Genomic DNA, 18,990 nt, shown 5'->3' with positions numbered 1-18,990 from the left:
GCCTTTGAACGGGGTATGGTAGTAGGTGCCAGGTGCACCGGTTTGTGTCAAGAACTGCAACGCTGCTGGGTTTTTCACGCTCAACAGTTTCCCGTGTGTATCAAGAATGGTCCACCACCCAAAGGACATCCAGTCAACTTGACACAACTATGGGAAGCATTGGAGTCAACATGGGCCAGCATCCCTGTGGAACGCTTTCAACACCTTGTAGAGTCCATGTCCCGATGAACTGTTCTGAGGGCAGAAGGGGGAGATGCAACTCAATATTAGGATGTTATGTGACAGCGTAGTCGTATCAGTAGTAGTATTATAAAATAAAACATTATCCACTATTCAGCTTTTCTTTTGACATCTTTAATCGTTTATTTATTGTGTTCCTTTCGGAAAATGAGTCTTGCATGTTATGTCAAATCTCAATAGTAGTTTCCTGACCTGTACTTGCCGCGTCCCGTGAGGACCATCATGACGCGTTTCCAGTTGGTACAGGCCACCTTGGGGACATAGCAGTAGATGAGCTCATGCTCCTCATCCACCACCAGGTGTTTGAGGTCACCAGGGGTCAAGACCCGGCGCTTGCGGCTGGATGCACTCTGGGCCCGACATGACTCTGCTACCTGGTCTCTCCTCCCCTGGTGGAGGATGGCGGCACTGGAGAACTCCGACTGGGAGAGAGAGAAGAAGAAGAAGAAGAGAGATATATTAATCTTCTGGAATACCAATGATGATCTATGGGGAGCTGACTAATACAATATGCATAGTTCCCATTTCATTCAACAGTAGCTCACTTGATCCACACATTTCAGTGTAAAGAAAGAAGAATGGGGGAAGAAGGGAGGGAATCATGGAAAGGGGAGAGGAGGAAGTGAGGGAGGGTTGTTCTTGATCTAAAGTGCAGGAATGTTTTCTTAGAGCTGGTGATTATTTTTGCTCTGTACCCTGAATAACCCTTTCAGGGAATTCCCTTGTATCCCCGAGGACTCTAAATCGATCAGATCGTGTCCTGTGTCGCTCCACATTCTCAGACACACACACGTGCACACACAGCACGACAGCCAGTCAGTGCCACAGCTGTATGCCATACCAGAGAGTAGAGAATAGGGCTAGGCCTTTGAGGAGGGTTGCTAAAATAACTCATGTCTGGGACCACCTCCGTGCTCTCAGCACTTAACCAAACTAAAAGCCTTGTGTTAGTACTTGAACCCCCCCCCTTAACCATTTATCAAGTGACACGTATATACAGTATATGGCATCTAAGTAAACGTGAACAAATCATGCTTTGTACACCTAAATATAACTGTGAGACAGGTTCTGCCAGTTAAAATCAATTAGCTATTGGAGAGATAATGTGGATATGATCAAACATAAAGCTCAAAGAGCAGACGCTGTGGGGTTATGATTGATACGCTTCACGTCACAGTCCATTACCCTTTAAGTAAAACCCATTCCCTTTAAGAGGTCATCAGAGACTGATGGTCATGAGTCACTGAAACATCAACGCTGAGATAGTACTGCTGTTATGGTCCCACGGGTGAAGTCTATTGTGCATCTAAAAATTGCATCATGATCCCTATAAAGCGCACTACTTTTGATCAGGCCCTGGGCCCCAAAGTAGTGCACTATTTCAGACGCACTCTATGTCTTTATCTGAGTTCCTGTCCTAAACACAGGTATGAACAGGTACTGTACTGTGGTACTGTACTGGACTGAGCTACAGCCATACACATCATAGAGACAGGGCTGAGCTACAGCCATACACACCAGGGAGACAGGACTGAGCTACAGCCATACACACCAGGGAGACAGGACTGAGCTACAGCCATACACACCAGGGAGACAGGACTGAGCTTTACCCATACACATCAGAGAGACAGGACTGAGCTTTACCCATACACATCAGAGAGACAGGACTGAGCTACAGCCATACACATCAGAGAGACAGGACTGAGCTACAGCCATACACATCAGAGAGACAGGACTGAGCTTTACCCATACACATCAGAGAGACAGGACTGAGCTTTACCCATACACATCAGAGAGACAGGACTGAGCTTTACCCATACACATCAGAGAGACAGGACTGAACTACAGCCATACACATCAGAGAGACAGGACTGAGCTTTACCCATACACATCAGAGAGACAGGACTGAGCTTTACCCATACACATCAGAGAGACAGGACTGAACTACAGCCATACACATCAGAGAGACAGGACTGAGCTTTACCCATACACATCAGAGAGACAGGACTGAGCTTTACCCATACACATCAGAGAGACAGGACTGAGCTTTACCCATACACATCAGAGAGACAGGACTGAGCTTTACCCATACACATCAGAGAGACAGGACTGAGCTTTACCCATACACATCAGAGAGACAGGACTGAGCTACAGCCATACACATCAGAGAGACAGGACTGAACTACAGCCATACACATCAGAGAGACAGGACTGAGCTTTACCCATACACATCAGAGAGACAGGACTGAGCTACAGCCATACACATCAGAGAGACAGGACTGAGCTTTACCCATACACATCAGAGAGACAGGACTGAGCTACAGCCATACACATCAGAGAGACAGGACTGAGCTACAGCCATACACATCAGAGAGACAGGACTGAGCTACAGCCATACACATCAGAGAGACAGGACTGAGCTACAGCCATACACATCAGAGAGACAGGACTGAGCTTTACCCATACACATCAGAGAGACAGGACTGAGCTTTACCCATACACATCAGAGAGACAGGACTGAGCTACAGCCATACACATCAGAGAGACAGGACTGAGCTACAGCCATACACATCAGAGAGACAGGACTGAGCTTTACCCATACACATCAGAGAGACAGGACTGAGCTTTACCCATACACATCAGAGAGACAGGACTGAGCTTTACCCATACACATCAGAGAGACAGGACTGAGCTACAGCCATACACATCAGAGAGACAGGACTGAACTACAGCCATACACATCAGAGAGACAGGACTGAGCTTTACCCATACACATCAGAGAGACAGGACTGAGCTACAGCCATACACATCAGAGAGACAGGACTGAGCTTTACCCATACACATCAGAGAGACAGGACTGAGCTTTACCCATACACAGCAGAGAGACAGGACTGAGCTTTACCCATACACAGCAGGGAGACAGGACTGAACTACAGCCATACACATCAGAGAGACAGGACTGAGCTTTACCCATACACATCAGAGAGACAGGACTGAGCTTTACCCATACACATCAGAGAGACAGGACTGAGCTTTACCCATACACATCAGAGAGACAGGACTGAGCTACAGCCATACACATCAGAGAGACAGGACTGAGCTACAGCCATACACAGCAGAGAGACAGGACTGAGCTACAGCCATACACATCAGAGAGACAGGACTGAGCTTTACCCATACACATCAGAGAGACAGGACTGAGCTACAGCCATACACATCAGAGAGACAGGACTGAGCTACAGCCATACACATCAGAGAGACAGGACTGAGCTACAGCCATACACAGCAGAGAGACAGGACTGAGCTACAGCCATACACATCAGAGAGACAGGACTGAGCTTTACCCATACACATCAGAGAGACAGGACTGAACTACAGCCATACACATCAGAGAGACAGGACTGAGCTACAGCCATACACATCAGAGAGACAGGACTGAGCTTTACCCATACACATCAGAGAGACAGGACTGAGCTACAGCCATACACATCAGAGAGACAGGACTGAGCTACAGCCATACACAGCAGAGAGACAGGACTGAGCTTTACCCATACACATCAGAGAGACAGGACTGAGCTACAGCCATACACATCAGAGAGACAGGACTGAGCTTTACCCATACACAGCAGAGAGACAGGACTGAGCTACAGCCATACACATCAGAGAGACAGGACTGAGCTACAGCCATACACATCAGAGAGACAGAACTGAGCTACAGCCATACACATCAGAGAGACAGGACTGAGCTTTACCCATACACATCAGAGAGACAGGACTGAGCTTTACCCATACACAGCAGGGAGACAAGACTGAGCTTTACCCATACACATCAGAGAGACAGGACTGAGCTACAGCCATACACATCAGAGAGACAGGACTGAGCTTTACCCATACACAGCAGGGAGACAGGATTGAGCTACAGCCATACACATCAGAGAGACAGGACTGAGCTTTACCCATACACAGCAGAGAGACAGGACTGAGCTACAGCCATACACATCAGAGAGACAGGACTGAGCTACAGCCATACACATCAGAGAGACAGGACTGAGCTACAGCCATACACATCAGAGAGACAGGACTGAGCTTTACCCATACACATCAGAGAGACAGGACTGAGCTTTACCCATACACAGCAGAGAGACAGGACTGAGCTACAGCCATACACATCAGAGAGACAGGACTGAGCTACAGCCATACACATCAGAGAGACAGGACTGAGCTTTACCCATACACATCAGAGAGACAGGACTGAACTACAGCCATACACAGCAGAGAGACAGGACTGAGCTTTACCCATACACATCAGAGAGACAGGACTGAGCTACAGCCATACACATCAGAGAGACAGGACTGAACTACAGCCATACACAGCAGGGAGACAGGACTGAACTACAGCCATACACATCAGAGAGACAGGACTGAGCTACAGCCATACACATCAGAGAGACAGGACTGAGCTACAGCCATACACATCAGAGAGACAGGACTGAGCTTTACCCATACACATCAGAGAGACAGGACTGAGCTACAGCCATACACATCAGAGAGACAGGACTGAGCTACAGCCATACACATCAGAGAGACAGGACTGAGCTTTACCCATACACAGCAGAGAGACAGGACTGAGCTTTACCCATACACATCAGAGAGACAGGACTGAGCTTTACCCATACACAGCAGAGAGACAGGACTGAGCTACAGCCATACACATCAGAGAGACAGGACTGAGCTTTACCCATACACATCAGAGAGACAGGACTGAGCTACAGCCATACACATCAGAGAGACAGGACTGAGCTACAGCCATACACATCAGAGAGACAGGACTGAGCTTTACCCATACACATCAGAGAGACAGGACTGAGCTTTACCCATACACATCAGAGAGACAGGACTGAGCTACAGCCATACACATCAGAGAGACAGGACTGAGCTTTACCCATACACATCAGAGAGACAGGACTGAGCTACAGCCATACACATCAGAGAGACAGGACTGAGCTTTACCCATACACATCAGAGAGACAGGACTGAGCTTTACCCATACACATCAGAGAGACAGGACTGAGCTTTACCCATACACATCAGGGAGACAGGACTGAGCTACAGCCATACACATCAGAGAGACAGGACTGAGCTACAGCCATACACATCAGAGAGACAGGACTGAGCTACAGCCATACACATCAGAGAGACAGGACTGAGCTTTACCCATACACATCAGAGAGACAGGACTGAGCTTTACCCATACACAGCAGAGAGACAGGACTGAGCTTTACCCATACACAGCAGGGAGACAGGACTGAACTACAGCCATACACATCAGAGAGACAGGACTGAGCTTTACCCATACACATCAGAGAGACAGGACTGAGCTTTACCCATACACATCAGAGAGACAGGACTGAGCTTTACCCATACACATCAGAGAGACAGGACTGAGCTTTACCCATACACATCAGAGAGACAGGACTGAGCTACAGCCATACACATCAGAGAGACAGGACTGAGCTACAGCCATACACATCAGAGAGACAGGACTGAGCTTTACCCATACACATCAGAGAGACAGGACTGAGCTACAGCCATACACATCAGAGAGACAGGACTGAGCTACAGCCATACACATCAGAGAGACAGGACTGAGCTACAGCCATACACATCAGAGAGACAGGACTGAGCTTTACCCATACACATCAGAGAGACAGGACTGAGCTTTACCCATACACAGCAGAGAGACAGGACTGAACTTTACCCATACACATCAGAGAGACAGGACTGAGCTTTACCCATACACATCAGAGAGACAGGACTGAACTTTACCCATACACATCAGAGAGACAGGACTGAGCTTTACCCATACACATCAGAGAGACAGGACTGAGCTTTACCCATACACATCAGAGAGACAGGACTGAGCTTTACCCATACACATCAGAGAGACAGGACTGAGCTTTACCCATACACATCAGAGAGACAGGACTGAACTACAGCCATACACATCAGAGAGACAGGACTGAGCTACAGCCATACACATCAGAGAGACAGGACTGAGCTTTACCCATACACATCAGGAGACAGGACTGAGCTTTACCCATACACATCAGAGAGACAGGACTGAGCTACAGCCATACACATCAGAGAGACAGGACTGAGCTTTAGCCATACACAGCAGAGAGACAGGACTGAGCTACAGCCATACACATCAGAGAGACAGGACTGAGCTTTACCCATACACAGCAGGGAGACAAGACTGAGCTTTACCCATACACATCAGAGAGACAGGACTGAGCTACAGCCATACACATCAGAGAGACAGGACTGAGCTTTACAGCCATACACAGCAGGGAGACAGGATTGAGCTACAGCCATACACATCAGAGAGACAGGACTGAGCTTTACCCATACACAGCAGAGAGACAGGACTGAGCTTTACCCATACACATCAGAGAGACAGGACTGAACTTTACAGCCATACACATCAGGGAGACAGGACTGAACTACAGCCATACACATCAGAGAGACAGGACTGAGCTACAGCCATACACATCAGAGAGACAGGACTGAGCTTTACCCATACACATCAGAGAGACAGGACTGAGCTTTACCCATACACATCAGAGAGACAGGACTGAGCTTTACCCATACACATCAGAGAGACAGGACTGAGCTACAGCCATACACATCAGAGAGACAGGACTGAGCTTTACCCATACACATCAGAGAGACAGGACTGAGCTTTAGCCATACACAGCAGGGAGACAGGACTGAGCTTTACCCATACACATCAGAGAGACAGGACTGAGCTACAGCCATACACAGCAGGGAGACAGGACTGAGCTTTACCCATACACATCAGAGAGACAGGACTGAGCTTTACCCATACACATCAGAGAGACAGGACTGAGCTACAGCCATACACATCAGAGAGACAGGACTGAGCTACAGCCATACACATCAGAGAGACAGGACTGAGCTTTACCCATACACATCAGAGAGACAGGACTGAGCTACAGCCATACACAGCAGGGAGACAGGACTGAGCATACACATCAGAGAGACAGGACTGAGCTACAGCCATACACATCAGAGAGACAGGACTGAGCTTTACCCATACACATCAGAGAGACAGGACTGAGCTACAGCCATACACATCAGAGAGACAGGACTGAGCTACAGCCATACACATCAGAGAGACAGGACTGAGCTTTACCCATACACATCAGAGAGACAGGACTGAGCTACCCATACACATCAGAGAGACAGGACTGAGCTTTACCCATACACATCAGAGAGACAGGACTGAGCTTTACAGCCATACACATCAGAGAGACAGGACTGAGCTTTACCCATACACATCAGAGAGACAGGACTGAGCTTTACCCATACACATCAGAGAGACAGGACTGAGCTTTACCCATACACATCAGAGAGACAGGACTGAGCTTTACCCATACACATCAGAGAGACAGGACTGAGCTACAGCCATAAACATCAGAGAGACAGGACTGAGCTTTACCCATACACATCAGAGAGACAGGACTGAGCTTTACCCATACACATCAGAGAGACAGGACTGAGCTACAGCCATAAACATCAGAGAGACAGGACTGAGCTTTACCCATACACATCAGAGAGACAGGACTGAGCTTTACCCATACACATCAGAGAGACAGGACTGAGCTACAGCCATAAACATCAGAGAGACAGGACTGAGCTTTACCCATACACAGCAGAGAGACAGGACTGAGCTTTACCCATACACATCAGGGAGACAGGACTGAGCTTTACCCATACACAGCAGAGAGACAGGATTGAGCTACAGCCATACACATCAGGGAGACAGGACTGAGCTTTACCCATACACATCAGAGAGACAGGACTGAGCTACAGCCATACACATCAGGGAGACAGGACTGAGCTTTACCCATACACATCAGAGAGACAGGACTGAGCTACAGCCATACACAGCAGAGAGACAGGACTGAGCTTTACCCATACACATCAGGGAGACAGGACTGAGCTTTACCCATACACATCAGAGAGACAGGACTGAACTACAGCCATACACATCAGAGAGACAGGACTGAGCTTTACCCATACACAGCAGAGAGACAGGACTGAGCTTTACCCATACACATCAGAGAGACAGGACTGAGCTACAGCCATACACATCAGAGAGACAGGACTGAGCTTTACCCATACACAGCAGAGAGACAGGACTGAGCTTTACCCATACACATCAGAGAGACAGGACTGAGCTTTACACATACACAGCAGAGAGACAGGACTGAGCTTTACCCATACACATCAGAGAGACAGGACTGAGCTACAGCCATACACATCAGAGAGACAGGACTGAGCTTTACCCATACACATCAGAGAGACAGGACTGAGCTACAGCCATACACAGCAGGGAGACAGGACTGAGCTACAGCCATACACATCAGAGAGACAGGACTGAGCTACAGCCATACACAGCAGAGAGACAGGACTGAGCTACAGCCATACACAGCAGAGAGACAGGACTGAGCTACAGCCATACACATCAGAGAGACAGGACTGAGCTACAGCCATACACACCAGAGAGACAGGACTGAGCTTTACCCATACACATCAGAGAGACAGGACTGAACTACAGCCATACACATCAGAGAGACAGGACTGAGCTTTACCCATACACAGCAGAGAGACAGGACTGAGCTTTACCCATACACATCAGAGAGACAGGACTGAGCTACAGCCATACACAGCAGAGAGACAGGACTGAGCTTTACCCATACACATCAGAGAGACAGGACTGAACTACAGCCATACACAGCAGAGAGACAGGACTGAGCTACAGCCATACACATCAGAGAGACAGGACTGAGCTACAGCCATACACAGCAGAGAGACAGGACTGAGCTACAGCCATACACATCAGAGAGACAGGACTGAGCTACAGCCATACACATCAGAGAGACAGGACTGAGCTTTACCCATACACATCAGAGAGACAGGACTGAGCTTTACCCATACACATCAGAGAGACAGGACTGAGCTACAGCCATACACAGCAGAGAGACAGGACTGAGCTACAGCCATACACATCAGAGAGACAGGACTGAGCTTTACCCATACACATCAGAGAGACAGGACTGAGCTACAGCCATACACAGCAGGGAGACAGGACTGAACTACAGCCATACACATCAGAGAGACAGGACTGAGCTTTACCCATACACATCAGAGAGACAGGACTGAGCTACAGCCATACACATCAGAGAGACAGGACTGAGCTTTACCCATACACATCAGAGAGACAGGACTGAGCTTTACCCATACACATCAGAGAGACAGGACTGAGCTACAGCCATACACATCAGAGAGACAGGACTGAGCTACAGCCATACACAGCAGAGAGACAGGACTGAGCTACAGCCATACACATCAGAGAGACAGGACTGAGCTTTACCCATACACAGCAGGGAGACAAGACTGAGCTTTACCCATACACATCAGAGAGACAGGACTGAGCTACAGCCATACACATCAGAGAGACAGGACTGAGCTTTACCCATACACAGCAGGGAGACAGGATTGAGCTACAGCCATACACATCAGAGAGACAGGACTGAGCTTTACCCATACACAGCAGAGAGACAGGACTGAGCTTTACCCATACACATCAGAGAGACAGGACTGAACTACAGCCATACACAGCAGGGAGACAGGACTGAACTACAGCCATACACATCAGAGAGACAGGACTGAGCTACAGCCATACACATCAGAGAGACAGGACTGAGCTTTACCCATACACATCAGAGAGACAGGACTGAGCTTTACCCATACACATCAGAGAGACAGGACTGAGCTTTACCCATACACATCAGAGAGACAGGACTGAGCTACAGCCATACACATCAGAGAGACAGGACTGAGCTTTACCCATACACATCAGAGAGACAGGACTGAGCTACAGCCATACACAGCAGGGAGACAGGACTGAGCTTTACCCATACACATCAGAGAGACAGGACTGAGCTACAGCCATACACAGCAGGGAGACAGGACTGAGCTTTACCCATACACATCAGAGAGACAGGACTGAGCTTTACCCATACACATCAGAGAGACAGGACTGAGCTACAGCCATACACATCAGAGAGACAGGACTGAGCTACAGCCATACACATCAGAGAGACAGGACTGAGCTTTACCCATACACATCAGAGAGACAGGACTGAGCTACAGCCATACACAGCAGGGAGACAGGACTGAGCTTTACCCATACACATCAGAGAGACAGGACTGAGCTACAGCCATACACATCAGAGAGACAGGACTGAGCTTTACCCATACACATCAGAGAGACAGGACTGAGCTACAGCCATACACATCAGAGAGACAGGACTGAGCTACAGCCATACACATCAGAGAGACAGGACTGAGCTTTACCCATACACATCAGAGAGACAGGACTGAGCTACAGCCATACACAGCAGGGAGACAGGACTGAGCTTTACCCATACACATCAGAGAGACAGGACTGAGCTACAGCCATACACATCAGAGAGACAGGACTGAGCTTTACCCATACACATCAGAGAGACAGGACTGAGCTTTACCCATACACATCAGAGAGACAGGACTGAGCTTTACCCATACACATCAGAGAGACAGGACTGAGCTTTACCCATACACATCAGAGAGACAGGACTGAGCTTTACCCATACACATCAGAGAGACAGGACTGAGCTTTACCCATACACATCAGAGAGACAGGACTGAACTACAGCCATACACATCAGGGAGACAGGACTGAGCTACAGCCATACACATCAGAGAGACAGGACTGAGCTACAGCCATACAGATCAGAGAGACAGGACTGAGCTACAGCCATACACAGCAGGGAGACAGGACTGAGCTTTACCCATACACATCAGAGAGACAGGACTGAGCTACAGCCATAAACATCAGAGAGACAGGACTGAGCTTTACCCATACACAGCAGAGAGACAGGACTGAGCTTTACCCATACACATCAGGGAGACAGGACTGAGCTACAGCCATAAACATCAGAGAGACAGGACTGAGCTTTACCCATACACATCAGAGAGACAGGACTGAGCTTTACCCATACACATCAGAGAGACAGGACTGAGCTACAGCCATAAACATCAGAGAGACAGGACTGAGCTTTACCCATACACAGCAGAGAGACAGGACTGAGCTTTACCCATACACATCAGGGAGACAGGACTGAGCTTTACCCATACACAGCAGAGAGACAGGACTGAGCTACAGCCATACACATCAGGGAGACAGGACTGAGCTTTACCCATACACATCAGAGAGACAGGACTGAGCTACAGCCATACACATCAGGGAGACAGGACTGAGCTTTACCCATACACATCAGAGAGACAGGACTGAGCTACAGCCATACACAGCAGAGAGACAGGACTGAGCTTTACCCATACACATCAGGGAGACAGGACTGAGCTTTACCCATACACATCAGAGAGACAGGACTGAACTACAGCCATACACATCAGAGAGACAGGACTGAGCTTTACCCATACACAGCAGAGAGACAGGACTGAGCTTTACCCATACACATCAGAGAGACAGGACTGAGCTACAGCCATACACATCAGAGAGACAGGACTGAGCTTTACCCATACACAGCAGAGAGACAGGACTGAGCTTTACCCATACACATCAGAGAGACAGGACTGAGCTTTACCCATACACAGCAGAGAGACAGGACTGAGCTTTACCCATACACATCAGAGAGACAGGACTGAGCTACAGCCATACACATCAGAGAGACAGGACTGAGCTTTACCCATACACATCAGAGAGACAGGACTGAGCTACAGCCATACACAGCAGGGAGACAGGACTGAGCTACAGCCATACACATCAGAGAGACAGGACTGAGCTACAGCCATACACAGCAGAGAGACAGGACTGAGCTACAGCCATACACAGCAGAGAGACAGGACTGAGCTACAGCCATACACATCAGAGAGACAGGACTGAGCTACAGCCATACACATCAGAGAGACAGGACTGAGCTTTACCCATACACATCAGAGAGACAGGACTGAACTACAGCCATACACATCAGAGAGACAGGACTGAGCTTTACCCATACACAGCAGAGAGACAGGACTGAGCTTTACCCATACACATCAGAGAGACAGGACTGAGCTACAGCCATACACAGCAGAGAGACAGGACTGAGCTTTACCCATACACATCAGAGAGACAGGACTGAACTACAGCCATACACAGCAGAGAGACAGGACTGAGCTACAGCCATACACATCAGAGAGACAGGACTGAGCTACAGCCATACACAGCAGAGAGACAGGACTGAGCTACAGCCATACACATCAGAGAGACAGGACTGAGCTACAGCCATACACATCAGAGAGACAGGACTGAGCTTTACCCATACACATCAGAGAGACAGGACTGAGCTTTACCCATACACATCAGAGAGACAGGACTGAGCTACAGCCATACACAGCAGAGAGACAGGACTGAGCTACAGCCATACACATCAGAGAGACAGGACTGAGCTTTACCCATACACATCAGAGAGACAGGACTGAGCTACAGCCATACACAGCAGGGAGACAGGACTGAACTACAGCCATACACATCAGAGAGACAGGACTGAGCTTTACCCATACACATCAGAGAGACAGGACTGAGCTACAGCCATACACATCAGAGAGACAGGACTGAACTACAGCCATACACATCAGAGAGACAGGACTGAGCTTTACCCATACACAGCAGAGAGACAGGACTGAGCTTTACCCATACACATCAGAGAGACAGGACTGAGCTACAGCCATACACATCAGAGAGACAGGACTGAGCTTTACCCATACACATCAGAGAGACAGGACTGAGCTACAGCCATACACATCAGAGAGACAGGACTGAGCTACAGCCATACACATCAGAGAGACAGGACTGAGCTTTACCCATACACAGCAGAGAGACAGGACTGAGCTACAGCCATACACAGCAGAGAGACAGGACTGAGCTTTACCCATACACATCAGAGAGACAGGACTGAGCTACAGCCATACACAGCAGAGAGACAGGACTGAGCTTTACCCATACACATCAGAGAGACAGGACTGAGCTACAGCCATACACATCAGAGAGACAGGACTGAGCTTTACCCATACACATCAGAGAGACAGGACTGAGCTTTACCCATACACAGCAGAGAGACAGGACTGAGCTTTACCCATACACATCAGAGAGACAGGACTGAGCTTTACCCATACACATCAGAGAGACAGGACTGAGCTTTACCCATACACATCAGAGAGACAGGACTGAGCTTTACCCATACACATCAGAGAGACAGGACTGAGCTTTACCCATACACATCAGAGAGACAGGACTGAGCTACAGCCATACACATCAGAGAGACAGGACTGAGCTTTACCCATACACATCAGAGAGACAGGACTGAGCTACAGCCATACACAGCAGAGAGACAGGACTGAGCTACAGCCATACACATCAGAGAGACTAGACTAGTCAAGGACCACATCACCTCCACCCTACCTGACACCCTAGACCCACTCCAATTTGCTTACCGCCCAAATAGGTCCACAGACGATGCAATCTCAACCACACTGCACACTGCCCTAACCCATCTGGACAAGAGGAATACCTATGTGAGAATGCTGTTCATCGACTACAGCTCAGCATTTAACACCATAGTGCCCTCCAAGCTCGTTATCAAGCTCGAGACCCTGGGTCTCGACGCCGCCCTGTGTAACTGGGTACTGGACTTCCTGACGGGCCGCCCCCAGGTGGTGAGGGTAGGCAACAACATCTCCACCCCGCTGATCCTCAACACTGGGGCCCCACAAGGGTGCGTTCTGAGCCCTCTCCTGTACTCCCTGTTCACCCACGACTGCGTGGCCACGCACGCCTCCAACTCAATCATCAAGTTTGCGGACGACACAACAGTGGTAGGCTTGATTACCAACAACGACGAGACGGCCTACAGGGAGGAGGTGAGGGCCCTCGGAGTGTGGTGTCAGGAAAATAACCTCACACTCAACGTCAACAAAACTAAGGAGATGATTGTGGACTTCAGGAAATAGCAGAGGGAACACCCCCCTATCCACATCGATGGAACAGTAGTGGAGAGGGTAGTAAGTTTTAAGTTCCTCGGCGTACACATCACAGAAAAACTGAATTGGTCCACCCACACAGACAGCATCGTGAAGAAGGCGCAGCAGCGCCTCTTCAACCTCAGGAGGCTGAAGAAATTCAGCCTGTCACCAAAAGCACTCACAAACTTCTACAGATGCACAATCGAGAGCATCCTGTCGGGCTGTATCACCGCCTGGTTCGGCAACTGCTCCGCCCACAACCGTAAGGCTCTCCAGAGGGTAGTGAGGTCTGCACAACGCATCACCGGGGGCAAACTACCTGCCCTCCAGGACACCTACACCACCCGATGTCACAGGAAGGCCATAAAGATCATCAAGGACAACAACCACCCGAGCCACTGCCTGTTCACCCCGCTATCATCCAGAAGGCGAGGTCAGTACAGGTGCATCAAAGCTGGGACCGAGAGACTGAAAAACAACTTCTATCTCAAGGCCATCAGACTGTTAAACAGCCACCACTAACATTGAGTGGCTGCTGCCAACACACTGACTCAACTCCAGCCACTTTAATAATGGGAATTGATGGGAAATGATGTCAAATATATCACTAGCCACTTTAAACAATGCTACCTAATATAATGTTTACATACCCTACATTATTCATCTCATATGTATACGTATATACTGTACTCTATATCATCTACTGCATCTTTATATAATACATGTATCACTAGCCACTTTAACTATGCCACTTTGTTTACATACTCATCTCATATGTATGTACTGCACTCAATACCATCTACTGCATCTTGCCTATGCCGCTCTGTACCATCACTCATTCATATATCTTTATGTACATATTCTTTATCCCCTTACACTTGTGTCTATAAGGTAGTAGTTTTGGAATTGCTAGCTAGATTACTTGTTGGTTATTACTGCATTGTCGGAACTAGAAGCACAAGCATTTCGCTACACTCACATTAACATCTGCTAACCATGTGTATGTGACAAATAAAATGTGATTTGGGATTTGATTTGATTTTCAGAGAGACAGGACTGAGCTTTACCCATAACCAGCAGGGAGACAGGACTGAACTACAGCCATACACATCAGAGAGACAGGACTGAGCTTTACCCATACACAGCAGGGAGACAGGACTGAGCTACAGCCATACACATCAGAGAGACAGGACTGAGCTTTACCCATACACATCAGAGACAGGACTGAGCTTTACCCATACACATCAGAGAGACAGGACTGAGCTTTACCCATACACATCAGAGAGACAGGACTGAGCTTTACCCATACACATGAGAGAGACAGGACTGAGCTTTACCCATACACATCAGAGACAGGACTGAGCTTTACCCATACACATCAGAGAGACAGGACTGAGCTTTACCCATACACATGAGAGAGACAGGACTGAGCTTTACCCATACACAGCAGGGAGACAGGACTGAACTACAGCCATACACATCAGAGAGACAGGACTGAGCTTTACCCATACACAGCAGGGAGACAGGACTGAGCTACAGCCATACACATCAGAGAGACAGGACTGAGCTTTACCCATACATATCAGAGACAGGACTGAGCTTTACCCATACACATCAGAGAGACAGGACTGAGCTTTACCCATACACATCAGAGAGACAGGACTGAGCTTTACCCATACACATCAGAGAGACAGGACTGAGCTTTACCCATACACATCAGAGACAGGACTAAGCTTTACCCATACACATCAGAGAGACAGGACTGAGCTACAGCCATACACATCAGAGACAGGACTAAGCTTTACCCATACACATCAGAGAGACAGGACTGAGCTTTACCCATACACATCAGAGACAGGACTGAGCTTTACCCATACACATCAGAGAGACAGGACTGAGCTTTACCCATACACATCAGAGACAGGACTGAGCTTTACCCATACACATCAGAGAGACAGGACTGAGCTTTACCCATACACATCAGAGAGACAGGACTGAGCTTTACCCATACATATCAGAGACAGGACTGAGCTTTACCCATACACATCAGAGAGACAGGACTGAGCTTTACCCATACACATCAGAGACAGGACTGAGCTTTACCCATACACATCAGAGAGACAGGACTGAGCTTTACCCATACACATCAGAGAGACAGGACTGAGCTTTACCCATACACATCAGAGACAGGACTGAGCTTTACCCATACACATCAGAGAGACAGGACTGAGCTTTACCCATACACATCAGAGACAGGACTGAGCTTTACCCATACACATCAGAGAGACGGGACTGAGCTTTACCCATACACATCAGAGAGACAGGACTGAGCTACAGCCATACACATCAGAGAGACAGGACTGAGCTACAGCCATACACATCAGAGAGACAGGACTGAACTACAGCCATACACAGCAGGGAGACAGGACTGAGCTTTACCCATACACAGCAGAGAGACAGGAATGAGCTTTACCCATACACAGCAGGGACACAGGGCTGAGCTTTACCCATACACAGCAGGGACACAGGGCTGAGCTACAGCCATACACAGCAGGGAGACAGGACTGAGCTTTACCCATACACAGCAGAGAGACAGGACTGAGCTTTACCCATACACAGCAGGGACACAGGGCTGAGCTTTACCCATACACATCAGAGAGACAGGACTGAGCTTTACCCATACACAGCAGGGACACAGGACTGAGCTTTACCCATACACAGCAGGGACACAGGGCTGAGCTTTACCCATACACAGCAGGGACACAGGGCTGAGCTACAGCCATACACAGCAGGGACACAGGACTGAGCTTTACCCATACACAGCAGGGACACAGGGCTGAGCTTTACCCATACACAGCAGGGACACAGGGCTGAGCTTTACCCATACACAGCAGGGACACAGGGCTGAGCTACAGCCATACACAGCAGGGACACAGGACTGAGCTTTACCCATACACAGCAGGGACACAGGGCTGAGCTTTACCCATACACAGCAGGGAGACAGGACTGAGCTTTACCCATACACAGCAGGGACACAGGGCTGAGCTTTACCCATACACAGCAGGGACACAGGGCTGAGCTTTACCCATACACAGCAGGGACACAGGGCTGAGCTTTACCCATACACAGCAGGGACACAGGGCTGAGCTAGTTCAACAAGGCATGCTAAGTTCCCTGTGTCTTTCTACTGTATCTTTCTCTGTCATCTCTCTCCCATCTCCCATCTCTCGACATGTCAACTCCACTTCTCAGCCAATTAGTTTGAGAGGCCCGAGCGACTGAACAAACGAGTGATGCTTGATAATGAACGAGTCGGAGGGAGAAAAAAAAGTGACACCCTCCTCCTCCTCTTCACCATCATCTTTTTTCTCCCCCTCTTTTTCTTTGTCTTATCTCCATTACTCCATTGTCATGCCACATCACATCAAAGCTGACTGGGAGGGAGAGACACTGTGAATACCAGCTCCTTGTTACGTGGAATGTTCACTTTGGCTCCTCGCAGGGCTATAAAGGCCCTAGATCACACTGAGCAGAACCTCATGGAGCCAAAGAACATCTCTCCACCTCTCTCAGTGGGTAACAAGCACTATAATTAACAGAGAGACAGAGAGAGAGAGAATCTTGCCATGACTCCCTCTTCCCGTTGGATAGTTAACTTCCTGTCGTTTCATCTCCTCTCCTATCTGAGGAGCGAGGGAAGCTCTTATGTGGTGGTAATGATGGGAGGATGGAGAGATAGAAAAGGATATCAGAGATGTGTCTCTCCATAGCAGAGATGGAAGTCAGAACTCACAGGCCCTAAGTGATTCTGCCATGCTGTTCCTATGGGAGAACAGACACTATCCAAGTCTGTCTCTGAGTCTCAACCTACAGCAACACACTGTTGGAGTAACAACGCAGGCATTCGGTCTGCGTAATGGTAAGTACATGAGCACAGCGCTCCTCTCCTTGCCTGTGGTAGAAAGAGTCCTCCTAGGGATCTGGATGAGCACATCGCTCTTTGACGGTCTCTCCCTCTCTGTCGTCAAGTGGTTTCTCAAACCCTCGCATCAGATCAGCACTTCCTCTGTAACTACAACAAAGTCCAGGTCGATTAAGAGTCTGTGTGCGTGAGGTCTGCAGTCTCCGACGGCATCTCTTGTTCCATTCCCTCAGGGCGAGCTGTCAGTCAAAAACGCCAGCCCGTCTGATAGTGTCCGTAGTTCTCAGAGTAGTACAACTGACACAAAACCCTCGAACCACATGTGTCTGCAGCAACATTTCCAGTTTGCTAAAAATCAGTGCGTCCCTCCCTGACTCCACGAGTCCATTTATTCCCAGATGTATGAATATGCTCATATCAAGTCAAGCCTGTCCCATTTCCACACGTCAAGCTAGCTTTTGGTGATGAGCCAAGGGACTGTGTGTTTTTGTATTCACAGAAAGAGTTCTCTCCTGGAACGGCACTTTTGTTAGTGAAATGTGTGAGTAATAAGGAGTTATTAATATATGCGTTTCCCATGTTTCATTTCATAATTGACTTTCTGTCACGGCTTAACAGTCTTACTGAGGTTTGTTATGATGTTGAAATATGCGATTGCTCCCCTTCTGCACAGC

The 18,990-nt window shown here is 48.6% G+C and overlaps 1 protein-coding gene across 2 annotated transcripts in view; it reads right to left on the bottom strand.

Annotated features, from left to right (window-relative positions):
- LOC115118245 (carbohydrate sulfotransferase 11-like) overlaps positions 1-18,990 on the bottom strand; it is a 116,378-nt gene that overhangs the window by 5,578 nt on the left and 91,810 nt on the right. For both annotated transcript variants that reach the window (XM_065021621.1, XM_065021622.1), the window contains exon 3: positions 433-662. In XM_065021621.1, the coding sequence (XP_064877693.1) occupies positions 433-662 (230 nt within the window). The remainder of the gene's footprint in view (positions 1-432; positions 663-18,990) is intronic.

The sequence above is a fragment of the Oncorhynchus nerka genome, linkage group LG8, assembly GCF_034236695.1.
Source record: "Oncorhynchus nerka isolate Pitt River linkage group LG8, Oner_Uvic_2.0, whole genome shotgun sequence".
NCBI classification, from domain to species: Eukaryota; Metazoa; Chordata; class Actinopteri; order Salmoniformes; family Salmonidae; genus Oncorhynchus; species Oncorhynchus nerka.
This window is presented reverse-complemented; position numbering and strand designations above follow the sequence as displayed.